General features: G+C 35.8%; 1 protein-coding gene across 2 annotated transcripts in view; it reads right to left on the bottom strand.

The window, feature by feature from the left end:
- Positions 1–16,333, bottom strand: part of RAB10 (RAB10, member RAS oncogene family) — a 76,771-nt gene that overhangs the window by 23,770 nt on the left and 36,668 nt on the right. For both annotated transcript variants that reach the window (XM_036990626.2, XM_017652216.3), the window contains one exon: positions 3,168–3,228. In XM_036990626.2, coding sequence (XP_036846521.2) covers positions 3,168–3,228 — 61 coding nt within the window. The remainder of the gene's footprint in view (positions 1–3,167; positions 3,229–16,333) is intronic.

Here is a 16,333-nt window from a genome sequence, read left to right on the forward strand (position 1 = left end):
GCTTCTCTACCTGCCAAACAAGCTAATTTTAGGTCTACACATATGCCTTGGATAGGATGAGACCCATCTCCACCCTTATGCAACAGATAGACTAAAAGATTCCTGGAAAGAAAGCAAGAAGTGAAAATCACTCAAGAAAAGAAAAATAAGACAAAGCTTTAGCACAGACTGAGGAAAGCTTCCAAAACTAATATTCAATCACAGAATAGGAATTTCCATGCTGAAACAAAAATCTGAATGTATTTGTTCAAACTAGAGAAAGATAAAAATGACTGAGCATTTCAGTAGCAATTAGAGGCAAAGTAAGGATTCAAGTTGAGGGTAGAGTTCTGAAAACGACCAAGTAATGAGTTTTTCATGCTAAAAGTCTTCTTGAAGTACTGTGGCATATCCCAGATCTCTTCACCTGGAGCTACATGACTTCTTTCTTCCTGGCATGTTAACATGTCAAAGAAGCAAAACCAAATGAAATTATACTAATCACAAATTATAACCACTCACTCACTTCTAATCTCTATAGGAAAATGGACATTTCAAATTAAAAGCAGTTATATATATGAAAACCTAAACTAAACAAACATTTCCATCTGAGGTGTTTCACCTGAGAGGTTCTATTAAAAATGCCTAAAAATTAAACAACTCTAAATTAGAAGTGTTATCATTTCTGTGCTATGCTTGAGTTTTATAAGTACAGCAGGAATATTTTCTAGATTAATCTCGAAGGCCGCATCAGAGGACATACTGTTTCAAAAGAGCATCTTATGAGGAAAGCTCTCTTTAAAATCAAGTGTTAGTTGTTACTGTTTACTTCTAAAAGCTACACAGGCTACAATGATAAGAGAGAAAAAAATGTTTAATGGCACGAGGTCAAGGAATAGAAGAGGGAAAGACTGCACAAGACAGTGTAAAAGGAAGAACAGGACATATTTAGTAGGGCAAAAGTTTTATATATATTATATAGAAAAAAAATGTATCTGAAAAAATCGTTATGCACTTTTGTTTGTTATGTACATGTCCACTGAGTCACAGAGTTAAAATATAAAATATATCTCTTACTGTCAAAAGTTTTAAAAGTGCTTAATTAAAGTGTGTACAGAGGGGATGCAGCTGAGAACAGAACCAGTAAGTGTGGCAGAGCTTAGGAGAGGCTTGGAACCAGACCCCCATGTAGGGCCAAGGTCAGGATAACACTTAAAAAAAAAAAAGTGAAGGGCTGGTTAAGTTCATAATAACTGACATCCTTTCCCTTGAGATCAGACTTAATTATAATGAAACAGAATATAAGGCACAGTTTATTTGTTTAGTTATTTCCCAGTTAAAGTAATAAAAAACAAGTGAATTGTGCTTCAAAGAGAATCACAAAATTTAGAAAACATTTAGAAATGTCTAAATTTCCTTTAAATTTTTAATTAAACTTAAAGAAGCTATGAAGATATATCTAATTACATGTTCAGGTAATGAAGACATTCTGGTTAAACACACCCTACTTCTAATCACTAGCTTCCTTTAAAAGGGAATACCTAACTTTTTGAAAGTATCTTTTGGATTCTGGGACATTGTTCTCTACCAGTTCTCCAAGCTAACCATGGCTTTGCAATATCCTTTGCTACTTTCTCCTTTGCTCATATCCTAAAATAGAACATTATTATTCTCATGGTTCTAGCCTCATAATGGGAGATCCTCATTACAGCTAATATTACTGAACATTAATTATGCATTAGACATTGCTCTAAGTGCTTTACATGTATCACTCAACCTCATCTTTCTATGACAGGGTCCTGTTACAGTAAAACCCAAGATCACATGAATTCAAATGTAACACAATTGTTGGCTGGCAGTGCAGAAAAAAAAATGATAGTAACTGGAAAGAGCAATAAAATCAACTGACAAAATACACTATTTATAGGAGGCAGTTATAGCAATTACAATGCTACTCTCAACCCTATATTCTGAGCATGTAATGTGCATCCCAACTCTGCCATTTACATGCTGCAAAACTTTGCTTAAATTATTTCAAAATGCCTCCATTTCATGATCTGGGGAATAATCCAAGAGAAAAGAAAGCATATTTTATACAAAGATTTGTGGCAGCTTTAAGATAAATAAACAAGCTGTGATATATCTCAACAACAGAATACTACTCATCAGTGAAAAGTAATGAACTTAGCAATACACATAAAATCATTTGATAATTTTCAAAATAATTATGCTGATTAAAAGAAGCCAGATCCCCCTCACAAAAAAAGACTAAGAAAAATAACACATTATATGGCTGCATTAATAAACAGGGGCAGAAAATAGAAACTGTAGTGACAGAAAGCAAAATAATGACTGGTTGCCTGACTTGAGGAAGTTTTAAGATGACAAATATGTTCATTATCTTGATTGTGGTGGTTTTTCAGCTTTATATGTATGTCAAAACTTAACCAAACTGTACACTTAAAATATGTGCAGTTTTATTTTATGTCAGTTATATCTCAGTAAGTCTGTTTAAAACAAAGAAGGAATAGCACATCACACAGGGTCATTGTATTTAATGGGTTAATAAATGACTTATGTAAAATACTCAATAGTCACTGAAAAATATTGCTATTATAATTTTAAAGTCTATGATTCATACTTGAATACAAATTTAAAGAATTTTATTGTTTCTATATGGGGCCAACCCTATACAAACTAATAAAAAGTTATAAACACATTAGAGAAAATAAATATTTTAACTTAAGACTCTCAAGCAACAAATGGATTATATCAATTAGCTTTTTATATTGAGTTTGAACAAAGTATTATGCTAAAGGCTTTACTATTTTTTTTAGTTAAATATCAACTAAAAATGAATTATTTCAGTAATCCTTATAACAATCTTTTAAGAGAGTTGGTATTATCTCCATTTTACGTATGAAGATATACGAGCCTCATAATGGGTATATACAACTTGCCTAAGTTCATATAGTAAGTGGAAAAGGTAAACACTTAGCCAGATCTCATTAACTCCTACGTCCACGGCAGTAATTTCTTTTTTCATTGAAAGAAGGTAAACTTAATTGCTAGCTTTAGCAAGGAAGGTCTCACAGAATCTAATCAGGTGACAGGGAAGAATTTCACTGCCAAACACTCAGGATACTTGGCATTTTACTATACAAAATGAATAAACTAGCATCACTTACCATATCTGTAGCTTGATTTTCTTTCCTTGTAATTCAACTGTTTTGATCTTAAAGTCTATTCCTACAACACAGAAAAAGAAAAAGATAAATCATCTCGATGGCTCTGAATTTGGCTAAACTAAAATTAATAGGACATCCTAGATTCAAGATGGCAGCATGAGAGTGGCATCCAGGATACGAGAATGGGAGAACTTGAGTTTTTTTCACTGATTCCTATTTGAGTTCAAATACCAGTTTATTCGGAATTCAAGATGACAAAACAAATAAACTCCAGTAAAATTTAAAAAAAATTAATAGGAGTAAAAAAAACACTTAAAATTTGTGTTTGCTCTGGATATTCACTAAATATGCAATTCTGAGCAAATGTGTCTGATTTTAAACACAAGTAATATATGTAAGATCCCAGATGTTCGAAGAACTAGGGATGGAGAGTGAACTTTTTAGGAAATAAAAAGTAGATTTTACAATATCTAATATTGTAATGCAAAAGAATAAAAAATTGTTTCCTAGTAGGGAAAAAATAAATAACCTTCACTAGCTTGCAGAGCAAAAGACTACTACCAGAGATAAAGAGGGTAATTTCATAAAGATAAAAGGGTCACTTCATTAGGAAGGCATAAATATACTAACTCTTTATGCATCTAATAACACAGAGCTTCAAAATACATGAAACAGAAATACTGTAGATCCCCCAGGACCTGTCTGCTTCTTAATCAACCAAAATCTTTAGCTTAGCCCCTCATATTTCCCATACCCAACCCCCCCAAAAAAGCCATCTGCCTGGCATTTAAAAACCTCAGACTATGTATACAGCCTGTATTTTTGTTTCTCTAGGAATTACTAAGGAAATAGTCCTAAAGTGGCCTGGTTGTCAAGACCAACTCTGAGAAAGACTACCAGTTAAATTAATGTCACACTGACAACCAATACTATTTCAGAAAACTCTCCTGAAGAAAGGTAACATTAGGACAACTCTTTGGGATGGAAACCAGGTACAACTGGAGAACTTCTAAGATTTTAGGCTGTTTTAAGTTATCTACAAAATTGTTCAAGATAGAAACCTCATCCTAAACTCTTTCAGTTTCCCTCTAGATCTCATGTTGTCTATCCTCAAGCTAATTAGCAGTAGTTGAAGCAGCTTTTCATTCTTTCTTATACAAAAACTCTCCTGGTGTTCCTACCTCCCTGACCCCATTTCAGTCTTCATACTGGTTTCTTCTCATCTCTGACCTTTACTAAAAATTCAAGTGAACTTCTCTTTTCTATTCCCATGGTGATTTTTCTTAATTTCATGGCTTTAAATTTGACATACACACAATTCTCAAATGTATATCATAGCCCAAGCGTGTCCCTTGAACTCTAAATTTAAGATACCAAACTGCTTATTGGCCATCTCCAAATCCCATTTTCACAACGACTAAAGGCAGAAGTCCTTAGAACAGTCCATAAGGCCCTACACATTCTGCCCACCTCTCCCTTCCCACCTTGACCTCATCATTTTCTGTATCATCTTACCCTGGTCTAGCTAACTGTATTGGCTTCCTTGTTCCACACACAGGTCAGACAGATTCCCATCTCAAGGCCTGTGCATATACTGTTCTTCCAATTTGGAACACTATTCTCCACGGCTCCTTCCCCTTGCTCCCCCCATTCTTAGTTTCCCCATGTCCCCCAAGCCCCTGTCCATTGCCTATTAATATTCACTACCCCTATCTGTTTAACACTCCTCAAATACACTGTATATATTTACTTAATCCTGTCATTTATTGTTTGTCTTCCTTTGCCAAAAGATAAGATCCATAAGAGCAGGAAGTTTTATGTTAATTCAGTTAAATTCCCAACACCTAGGACTATGTCTGACATATAAGCAGACATTCAAAAAATATTTGTTCAATAAACAGATAAATTATGTTTCCTAGAGAAAGTAAAGGGTCCCTGAGAAAGACATACAGATACTTCACCCTTAGGTGAAACTTAAACACTTGACAAGTTCCACACTTTATGGCTGTAAGGCTGCAGGAGAGGATAGCAGAGGCTGTAGTGGTGGCAGTGCCAAGGACAGAGACTGGGACGGCTGTGCGGGCAGAGAGGCCCAGAGGCAGAGACCGGCTTGCTGCATGCAGACTCGCTCTGAGTGGATGGAATTTCAGTGATTGACTTGCTACCATGGGAATAAAGTTAGGTAAAACCCTTTCACCCCCCACCTCCCGCCCACACACAAAAAAGTTCCACACCTGCCCACTTAGCTTCCAATCAGCTTTCTATAGCTTCAGGCCAAAATATGAAGGACAAAGGTTCCCATGAGATGCCAAAATAGATATGCAATAACAAAGGGAACCTGGAGGAAAGAGGAGCAATGCAAGGATAAAAGGGGGAGGGGGCGTGTGGCAGACCCCAGACAGGGGAGCACATAGACAGTCTTCCACTGAAGGACCTGAACCAGGAAACTTCTGGACATTTAAAAGAAAGAGTGGGGGTTGGAGGGGCACGGGCAGCAGAAATAATATACTCAACAGAAAGGCTCTAGGAGAAAACTGAAATCTCCCAGAAAATCACAAAGAATGGAATATATGTGAAATATGACAAGTTAGAAGATCAAGGAGGTCTCACATCTAACTAAAAGAAGTACAAGAAACAACAGAGAAAACGTCATATAGAAAGTAATTTAAAAGTTACACAAGAAAACATAACAGAACCAAAGGAAGAATCTATTTTAGACTGACTCACCCAGTGCCTAACGTAATAAAGATCAGTACCAAGTAGTACTGTGAAATTTCAAGACACCAGGAATAAAGACATTATAAAAGCTTGGAGAGACACAAACTAGGCCATATTAAAGTCAAGAATGATAATTCTCAGCCTCTAAGATTTATCAATAGCAACACTAGAATCCAGAGTACAAAAAGATAATGTCCTTAAAAATGAAGATTTTCAACCAGCCAAAATCAAATGAGAGAGTAAAATAAAGATATTTCCAAACATGAAAGATCTCAAAATATTTTAGCTCCCATACATCTTTTCTATACAGCTGGTAGGAGAGACTGCTTCAACAAGAATAGGAAGAAAAGAAACCCAGCTCAGAAAGTGAGGTAAAGGGCAGTTCAAATTGGCCTAAAGAACAACCAGTTCAGAAGAGAATGAGAACAGAAAAGAATGGGACAACATAAAACGAGAAGTTGCAAGAAGTAAGCCTCCTAAGAGATTAAGGGAAAGAAATGCTATTAATGGAATTTGTATGAAAAGCAGAATCAGAGGGTTTGGCAATTCTGTTGTAGAGTTTGGGATAAAGTATGGATAGTACCTTGAAATCTAACCAAATGTAACAATGAAGGAACTGTAAACTACCATTAAAAAAAAAAAGTCCAAGAAAGGAAATGGAATTATATAGTACGCTATTTGGTTTAGCAGCTAAAAAAACATGCATTTTAACTATTTAAAAAGATGAAGGGAGAAGCACCAGGAATGTCTAGTGGCCTAAAAGTATTCAATTCTCATCTTCTATAGTTACAAGAGAGAATTTCCAAAATCTTAAGGTTTTTTAAAAAGTTAACTGCATATGACCAGGGAACATGGGCTGAGTAACAAGAAGGAAGGCCAACAGATGCTGGGGACAAGGTGACAAGGAGACGAGCACAAGACTTTGTGGCTGCGGTCGTCATGGGCACAGGTACCACCTGACGTGTAAAACTCTGTACCTGGTTCGTCAGTGGAAGTAAAAGGGTAACAGAGGAAGCAGTATGTTTACAAAGAGTATTCTCTCTGTTGCTTAAACACCTTACCTTGACCATTCCGTTTCTAGCATGGCTGCACGCCACCCCTGTAGTCTCATTCCCTCAGCCTTCCTCCTGTACCTTCAAGCGCAACTTCTACAGCTGGGCACTTTTTCCAAGTTAATACCTTCATCACTCCAACATGTACCTTCCACAGCCCCAACCACACACACCTAACTATGGAAAACCTGTATGTTAGAGTAGCAAAGCTTTTGATAATATTTAGAGACCAGAGAAAAATTAATAAATAGATCAGCTACCAAAAGAAGCCCAGAATATCTATCACCCTTTAAGATTCTACCACTAGGAATAATCAGATTCTCCTTAAAACACTATCATTTTCTAAATTACCACAAACTAGAGCAATCATAGGGTTTGATCCAACCAGTGATTCTTTTTTAGGTTTTGCTTATGTAAAAACACTCTAGAAGAAATGCCCACTTTTTACAGATCCCTAGGACCCAGCTCGAGTATTTCAATTTAATGTAGTTCAATTTAACTCTTTATCAATTTTCAGCTGCTCAGGAAAGTGAGAAACAGTATCAGCCAAAACATTTGCCTTAATAATGTTGCAGAAGCACCATCCAGTGGCAAGAGGAGTAACTGCAGTTCTAACCACTAATACAGTTTTCCAAAGGTTGGTTTCTGATTATATACACATCTATACACAGTAATTAAGGTAGGCAGAAACAATCTATTTAATAAATTCCAGACATCAAAGTTTAACAATGTACAGCTAAATGTTCAATACCTGTGGTTTTTAACAAATGAAAATCAAGTGTTCTCACCACACCAGGAGCGGATGTAATTAATCACATACCTATAATCATTTGCATGTAGCCTAGTCTGGAATTTTAGAATCCACAGTCTAGTCCTAGCTCAATACACTGTTACTGTAAAATAACAATACAAATTTTGAAGAGGCCATTTTCCAGTATGGAGTGTTAGTTTCTTTACCAGGATGCAGATGTGAAAATGCAGAATGCAAAAGTTACCTCTTAAGATACTTTCATATAATAGTAATAGTTGGGTAGACACTTAGGGAACTTACAATGTGTATAGTTTTAAGTTTTTTGCATGGATTAACTCATTAAGTCCTCAGAACAGTCGCAGTCCATTCTACTATTTCCATTGTACAAATGAAGAATAAAAAAAAAAAAACCAATTGCAGCACCAAAAAAAGCAGTTAACACTATCAACATACACTGGTTAATACTAAGTGTTCTAAGCATTTCACATCTACTCTCATTTTAAATTCACAAAAATCCTCTGAGAAAGTACTAATGTGCCTATTTTATAGAAAAGAAAATGCAAGGTAATTTAGTCAAGGTCACAGAATTAGTAAATGGCAGAACCAGGATTCAATCCACATCTATTTGATTTCAGATCATGCATGCTCTTAACCTAAATTAGGTCCCATAACTCTATTTTTATTTACTTTCTATTGAGGTAAAATTCACATAACATAAAACTTGCCATTTTAAACTGAATAATTCAGTACATTCACAATGCTGTGCAACACCCACCCATAAGTCCAAAACATTTTCACCAACTCAAAGTTAATTACATACCCAGTAAGCAACTACTTTCATTTTTTACTCCTGCAACTTCATGGAAACCACGAGTTTGCATTGTCTCTATACATTTACCCATTCTGGATATTTTTTATATAAATAGAAGCATGTAACATGTGACCTTCCTGTCTGGCTTCTGTCACTCAGCATAATGTTTTCATGGTCAGTCCACGTTGTGGAATATTAGTACTTCATTCCTTTTTATGACTACATATCTACCAATACAAGCATTTTTAGGACATGTTGGTATTTATGTCTATATATGTATTGTCTATGAGTTATTTCACCATTATAGTAACATGTGTTCCAGCACAGTAAACCACACTTACTATATACCTGGCACTGAATAAAGGAGACAAAGTCCTTTTGTTGACAAATTTATTACATTCCAGAGAGGAGAAAGAGAGATTAGACAGATTAATTAATTTTAATGTTAGTAGTGGTATGTACTCCACAGGAAAGAGAGCTATTTTGCAAGGAAATTGGGGGATTCCACACTGAAAGACCTAGGAGCAAAGACCTCAAGAAGGCCTGGGAACAAGCCATGTGAGTATTTGGGGGTATTCCAGGCAGAAGGAACAGCAAGAGCAAATGGTATGAAGTATAAAGAGGTAGATATATGGTTGTTGTGTTCAAGAAACATACATAGAGGTTTGAATACAGTAATATGAGCTTTCTAATCCATGAAAATGATAGAGTTTCTCTGTTTGGGTCTCAAGTTCTCTCAACAGTATTTCATAGCTTTTCAGTGCCTAGGTCTTGCACATACTTTGTTAAACATTTCATTTTTCAAATGCTACTATACTTTTTAAGTTTCATTTTCTAATTGTTTGTTGTTAAATACAGAATACAATTTATTTTTGTATAATGACCTTGTATCCTGTAACCTTGCTACATTCATTTTTTAACCCTAGTTGCTTTTTAGGAGGTGGAGGAAAGAGAGTTTTCTATGCATATAATCAGGTAGTTGGTAAAAAAGCACTTTCATATCATCTTCTTTTTGAACCTCTATAATTTCTTTCTCTTTCTGTATGGTACACTAGCTAGGGTTGCTAATACAATGTTGTTTTATACTTGATCCTTAAGAGAGATGGCTTAGACTGAAGCTTCACCAATAAAGTATCTTACTAACTTAATATCATTTTAGAGGCTGAGGAAATGTCCTTCTATCAGAGTCTGATGTAGTATCATGATGCAAAATGAGGTTGCACTTTGACAAATGCTTTTTCTATATCTGCTTAAGATGACCATAATTTTTCTTCTTCATTTCATTGACTTTGAATGTGAAATCAACACTGGACTCCTAAAACAAAGCCCAACTGGGTCATGGAACATTTTACTATAAGTTCCTGGAACTGATTTGCAATTATTTAGATAAGGATTCTTACATAAATATTAATGAGTGACACGTCATTGTGCATTAGAGATAGGTCATATTTTTGTCTGGTTTTAATGTCTGAGATAAGGTTGGTCACATATTAAGATCTGCAAGTATGCCCTCCTTCTCTATTTACTGTAACAGTTTAAGTTGGTATTTTCTTCCTTAAATGTCTGATAAATTTCACCAGTAAAGCAATTTGGGCCTTGAGTTTTGTTCTGTTTTTTTTTTTTTTTTCAGAAAATTTTAAATTAAAATTCAATTTCTTTAATATGTCTACTTACTTAATTAATTGCTAAAGAAGGTTAAAATATTTAACTATTTAACTGTGGATTATCTATTCTCTTTCCAATTCTGTCAAGTTTTGCTTCAAATTTTTTGAGACTTTTATTGGGTGCATGAATACAAAACTGATACTTTATCATTATGAAAAGATGCTCTTTATTCCTGGAAACATATCCCTTGCTCTGAAATCTACTTTGTTTAATATTAAAACACCCACCTGAGCTTTTTCATGATTAGTAACTCCTATGAAGGTTTCTAGATGGTTTTTTTTAGCAGTTGTGTTTATACTATTCATCTTTTAACTTAGCACAGTCTGCCTTCAAACAGTATACCACTTCTCATACACTTTTCATATTAACGTAAGAACCTTACAGCAGTGTACTTCCATTCTCCCTTTCATTATTGAGCTATTATTTTACTTTTTACTCCTATATACTATATTTCTACATTCTACTAAATTTTATTAAATATTATAAACCCTATAAAACATTAAATTTTTTGCCTTAAACATTCTTTTAAATAAATTAAAATTTGAGAAAAAGGTATTTTGTATTTCCCCATATACTTCCCATTTCTTATCCTTTTCATTCCCTTAAGTGTATGTGAGCTTCCATCTGGAATGATTTTCTTCAACCTCAAAAACTTCCTTTAACATTTTTAATAGCACAAGACTGCTGGCAAAAAAATTCTGTCAACTTTAAATCTTTGTCTAGAAAGTATTTTTGCCTTCATTTTTGGAAGATATTTTTCTTAGGATTGAATTCTAACTTGACAGTTTTTTCCTTTCATAAGTTTAAATTGTTATTCCATTGTCTTTGGTTTGCATTATTATTTTTTTCTTTTTTTTCCCCACATCTCCTTTTGGGAGAAATGTAGCTCAAAGAAACTTTTTTTGGAGTGATTTTAAAGAAAAATTGCAAAAACAGTACAAGATTCATATATATCATTCATCCAGCATCCCTAATGTTAATATGTACATAACCACAGTACATTTATCAGAAACAAGAAAGGAAACACTGGCACAATGCAATTAACTACAGACCAAATCCACCAGTTTTTTCTCTTAGTTCTTTCTCTGTTCCAGAATCCTGAACTCAGTTTCCTACCCTGCATTTAGTTGTTATGTTTCCTTCAATCTGTGAAAATTACTCCATTACTCCGTCTTTTCTTGCCTTTCGTGATCTTGATACTTTTGAACAATACTGATCAGATATTTTGGAGAATCTCCCTCAGTATCGGTTTTTCTGATGTCTTCTCATGAATCAGAGTAAGGCTTTGCATTTTTTGGTAAAAATACCATGTAACATCACAAATTAATGTTTTGCTTTCATTACATTCATCAGTTCATTGTATTAGGGATTATATTGTGAATGTCTTAACTACTGTTACTACCTTGATAACTTAGTTACTAAGGTGGTATCTAGTTTCTCTCCACTGTAAATTTACTGTTTTTTCCCTTTGTAATTAATAAATTTCTTAGAAAAAATACTTTGGGACTATGTAAGTACCATATTTCTCATTATATGTTCACATACTGACTTTACCTTCTATCACTGGATTGCGTCTGGGACCATCACTACCATACTGTTTATCTAATGGTGATTTCATGTTGTAATCATTGCCTTACACTTTATAGAGTTCTTCTTTTACAATTTGTCCCTCTACCATTTATTTATTCAATAACTTTTATCAATATGAACTCATTAATATTCGTTCATTGGTTATAATGCAATACTGTTATTTCATTACAGCTTTAGCCATCAGAAGTTCTTTCAAGTTGGCTCCTATGTACCTTTGATATCTCTCATTTCTTTCTGAGCACTTACTTGATTTCTGGCACCAAAGATGGTCCAGGATCATCTCGTATTTTCCCTATCCCAGCTCTATAATAAACCAGTTCTTCAAAGAGCCCTGGTTCCTCTTATTGAAGAATTATAATACAGTCCAAGATCTGGGTATAAGGTATGCACACTGTTAATGCTCATTCTTATACGCCCTTCCAGAGGACAGAGCAAAGAAATATATTTATGTATACTAACCCATGCACATACACATATCTGCAGTTCCATAACTATCTATCTGTATGTATAATATATAAAACCATGAGTTCATACTGATACCTGATTCCAATTCTACAGCAGAGTTCTTTCTAGCTTTCTTCCTTTCCTTACTTGTAACCCTTTCCTTAGCAATTAGCAACCTGGCTCTCGTTATCTAAAATATATTTATTTACATGTTCAATCGAATCTGTATATTGCTTTGGGCAGGATGGCCATTTTGACCATATTAATTCTTCCTAGCCAGGAGCATGGGATGAGTTTCCATTTGTTAGTGTCCTCTTTAATTTCTCATAAGAGTGTCCTGTAGTTTTCAGGGTATAGGTCTTTCACTTCCTTGGTTAGGTTTATTCCTAGGTATTTTATTCTTTTTGATGCAATTGTGAATGGAATTGTTTTCCTGATTTCTCTTTTTATTAGTTCATTGTTAGTGTATAGGAAAGTCACAGATTTCTGTGTGTTAATTTTGTATCCTGCAACTTTGCTGAATTCCAATATTAGTTCTAGTAGTTTTAGAGAGGAGTCTTTAGGGTTTTTTATGTACGATATCATGTCATCTGCAAATAGTGACAGTTTCTAAGTTCCTCTATACCAATTTGGATTCCTTGTATTTGTTTTGTCTAATTGCCATGGCTAGGACCTCCAGTACTATGTTGAATAACAGTGGGGAGAGTGGGCATCCCTGTCTTGGTCCCGATCTCAGAGAAAAAGCTTTCAGCTTTTCACTGTTCAGTATGATGTTGGCTGTGGGTTTATCAAATATGGCCTTTATTATGTTAAGGTACCTGCCCTCTATACCCATTTTGTTGAGAGTTTTTATCATGAATGGATGTTGAATTTTGTTGAATACTTTTACAGCATCTATGGAGATGATCATGTGGTTTTTGGCCTTCTTTTTGTTGATGTGGTGGATGACGTTGATGGATTTTCAGATGTTGTACCATCCTTGCATCCCTGGGATGAATCCCATTTGGTCATGGTGTATGATCCTTTTAATGTATTTTTGAATTCGGTTTGCTAATATTTTTGTTGAGTATTTTTGCATCTACGTTCATGAGGGATATTGGTCTGTAGTTTTCTTTTTTGGTGGGGTCTTTGCCTGGTTTTGGTATTAGGGCAATGTTGGCTTCATAGAATGAGTTTGGGAGTATTCCCTCTTCTTCTATTTTCTGGAAAACTTTAAGGAGAATGGGTGTTACGTCTTCTCTGTACGTCTGATAAAATTCCAAGGTGAATCCATCTGGCCCAGGGGTTTTGTTCTTGGGTAGTTTTTTGATTACCACTTCAATTTTGTTGCTGGCAATTGGTCTGTTTAGATTTTCTGTTTCTTTCTGTGTCAGTCTTGGAAGATTGTATTTTTCTAGGAAGTTGTCCATTTCTCCTAGGTTTTCCAGCTTGTTAGCAGATAGGTTTTCATAGTATTCTCTAATAATTCTTTGTATTTCCATGGGGTACATCATGATTTTTTCTTTCTCGTTTCTGATTCTGTTGATGTGTGTTGACTCTCTTTTTCTCTTAATAAGTCTGGCTAGAGGCTTATCTACTTTGTTTATTTTCTCAAAGAACCAGCTCTTGGTTTCATTGATTTTTTTCTATTGTTTTATTCTTCTCAATTTTATTTATTTATTCTCTGATCTTTATTATGTCCCTCCTTCTGCTGACCTTGGGCCTCATTTGTTCTTCTTTCTCCAATTTTGATAATTGTGACATTAGACTATTCATTTGGGATTGTTCTTCCTTCTTTAAATTTGCCTGGATTGCTATATACTTTCCTCTTAAGACTGCTTTTGCTGTGTCCCACAGAAGTTGGGGCTTTGTGTTGTTATTGTCATTTGTTTCCATATATTGCTGGATCTCCATTTTAACTTGGTCGTTGATCCACTGACTATTTAGAAGCATGTTGTTAAGCTTCCATATGTTTGTGAGCCTTTTTGCTTTCTTTGTATAATTTATTTCTAGTTTTATACCTTTGTGGTCTGAAAAGTTGGTTGGTAGGATTTCAATCTTTTGGAATTTACTCAGGCTCTTTTTGTGGCCTAGTATGTGGTCTACTCTGGAGAATGTTCCATGTGCACTTGAGAAGAATGTGTATCCTGTTGCTTTTGGATGTAGAGTTCTATAGATGTCTATTAGGTCCATCTGTTCTAGTGTGTTTTTCAGTGCCTCTGTGTCCTTACTTATTTTCTGTCTGGTGGATCTGTCCTTTGGAGTGAATGGTGTGTTGAAGTTTTCTAAAATGAATGCATTGCATTCTATTTCCTCCTTTAGTTCTGTTAGTATTTGTTTCACATATGCTGGTGCTCCTGTGTTTGGTGCATATATATTTATAATGGTTATATCCTCTTGTTGGACTGAGCCCTTTATCATTATGTAATGTCCTTCTTTATCTCTTGTTACTTTTTTTGTTTTGAAGTCTATTTTGCCTGATACTAGTATTGCAACACCTGCTTTTTTCTCCCTGTTGTTTGCATGAAATCTTTTTCCATCCCTTGACTTTTAAACTGTGCATGTCTTTGGGTTTGAGGTGAGTCTCTTGTAAGCAGCTTATAGATGGATCTTGCTTTTTTATCCATTCTATTACTCTGCATCTTTTGATTGGTGCATTCAGTCCATTTACATTTAGGGTAATTATTGAAAGATATGTACTTATTGCCATTGCAGGCTTTAGATTTGTGGTTACCAAAGGTTCAAGGTTAGCTTCTTTACTACCTTACTGTCTAACTTAACTCGCTTATTGAGCTATTATAAACACAGTCTGATGATTATTTCTCTCCCTTCTTATTCCTCCTCCTCCATTCTTCATGTTGGGTGTTTTGTTCTGTGCTCTTTTTAGGAGTGCTCCCATCTAGAGCAGTCCCTGTAAGATGCCCTGTAGAGTGGTTTGTGGGAGGCAAATTCCCTCAACTTTTGCTTGTCTGGGAATTGTTTAATCCCTCCTTCATATTTAAATGATAATCGTGCTGGATACAGTATCCTTGGTTCAACGCCCTTCTGTTTCATTGCATTAAGTATATCATGCCATTCTCTTCTGGCCTGTAATGTTTCTGTTGAGAAGTCTGATGATAGCCTGATGGGTTTTCCTTTGCAGGTGACCTTTATTCTCTCTCTCGCTGCCTTTAATACTCTGTCCTTGTCCTTGATCTTTGCCATTTTAATTATTATGTGTCTTGGTGTTGTCCTCTTTGGGTCCCTTCTGTTGGGAGTTCTGTGTGCTTCCGTAGTCTGAGCAACTATTTCCTCCCCCAGTTTGGGAAAGTTTTCAGCAATTATTTCTTCAAAGACACTTTTTATCCCTTTTTCTCTCTCTTCTTCTTTTGGTACCCCTATAATGCAGATATTGTTCCTTTTGGATTGGTCACACAGTTCTCTTAATATTGTTTCATTCCTGGAGATCCTTTTAATCTCTCTCTGCGTCAGCTTCTATGCGTTCCTGTTCTCTGGTTTCTATTCCATCAGTGGCCTCTTGCATCTTATCCATTCTGCTTATAAATCCTTGCAGAGATTGTTTCATTTCTGTAATCTCCCTCGGTCATCCCTTAGCTCTTGTATATTTCTCTTGTATATTTCTCTGCAGCTCTGTCAGCATGTTTATGATTTTTATTTTGAATTCTTTTTCAGGGAGACTCGTTAGGTCTGTCTCTGCAGATCCTCTCTCAGGTGTTGTCTGAACTATTTTGGACTGGACTAAATTTTTTTTGCCTTTTCATGGTGATAGCAGTGGCTGTAGGCAGGTTGTGGGTGTGTCAGCTAGGAGAATAAAGTCCTTTCCTGATTGCTGGATGCCTTGCCCTTCTCCTCTGCCTGTGACCGTTACCTGCACTCCTGGAGCAGCCACCAGATTAATCCACTAAGCTGCTGTGGGCGGGGTCTCCGTCAGAGCCACGCAGAGCCCTGTGGGGAGTGGCAGGCACGCCAGGTGCGCTCCTCCGTAATAGCGGCACCCCTGCCGGGCAGCTGTATGCCAGCAGCAGCCTTTGGGTCTGGCCCGGGGGATTGTACGTTGGGCTGGGATTCCGTTCGGCTGCTGGGAATGCAGCTGCTCCCTCTGGCACTGCTGCAGGTGCGCATGGGCCTCTCGTAGGCTCCTCTGGCACCACTGCCA

This window comes from Manis javanica, chromosome 1, assembly GCF_040802235.1.
Source record: "Manis javanica isolate MJ-LG chromosome 1, MJ_LKY, whole genome shotgun sequence".
Classification (NCBI taxonomy): domain Eukaryota; kingdom Metazoa; phylum Chordata; class Mammalia; order Pholidota; family Manidae; genus Manis; species Manis javanica.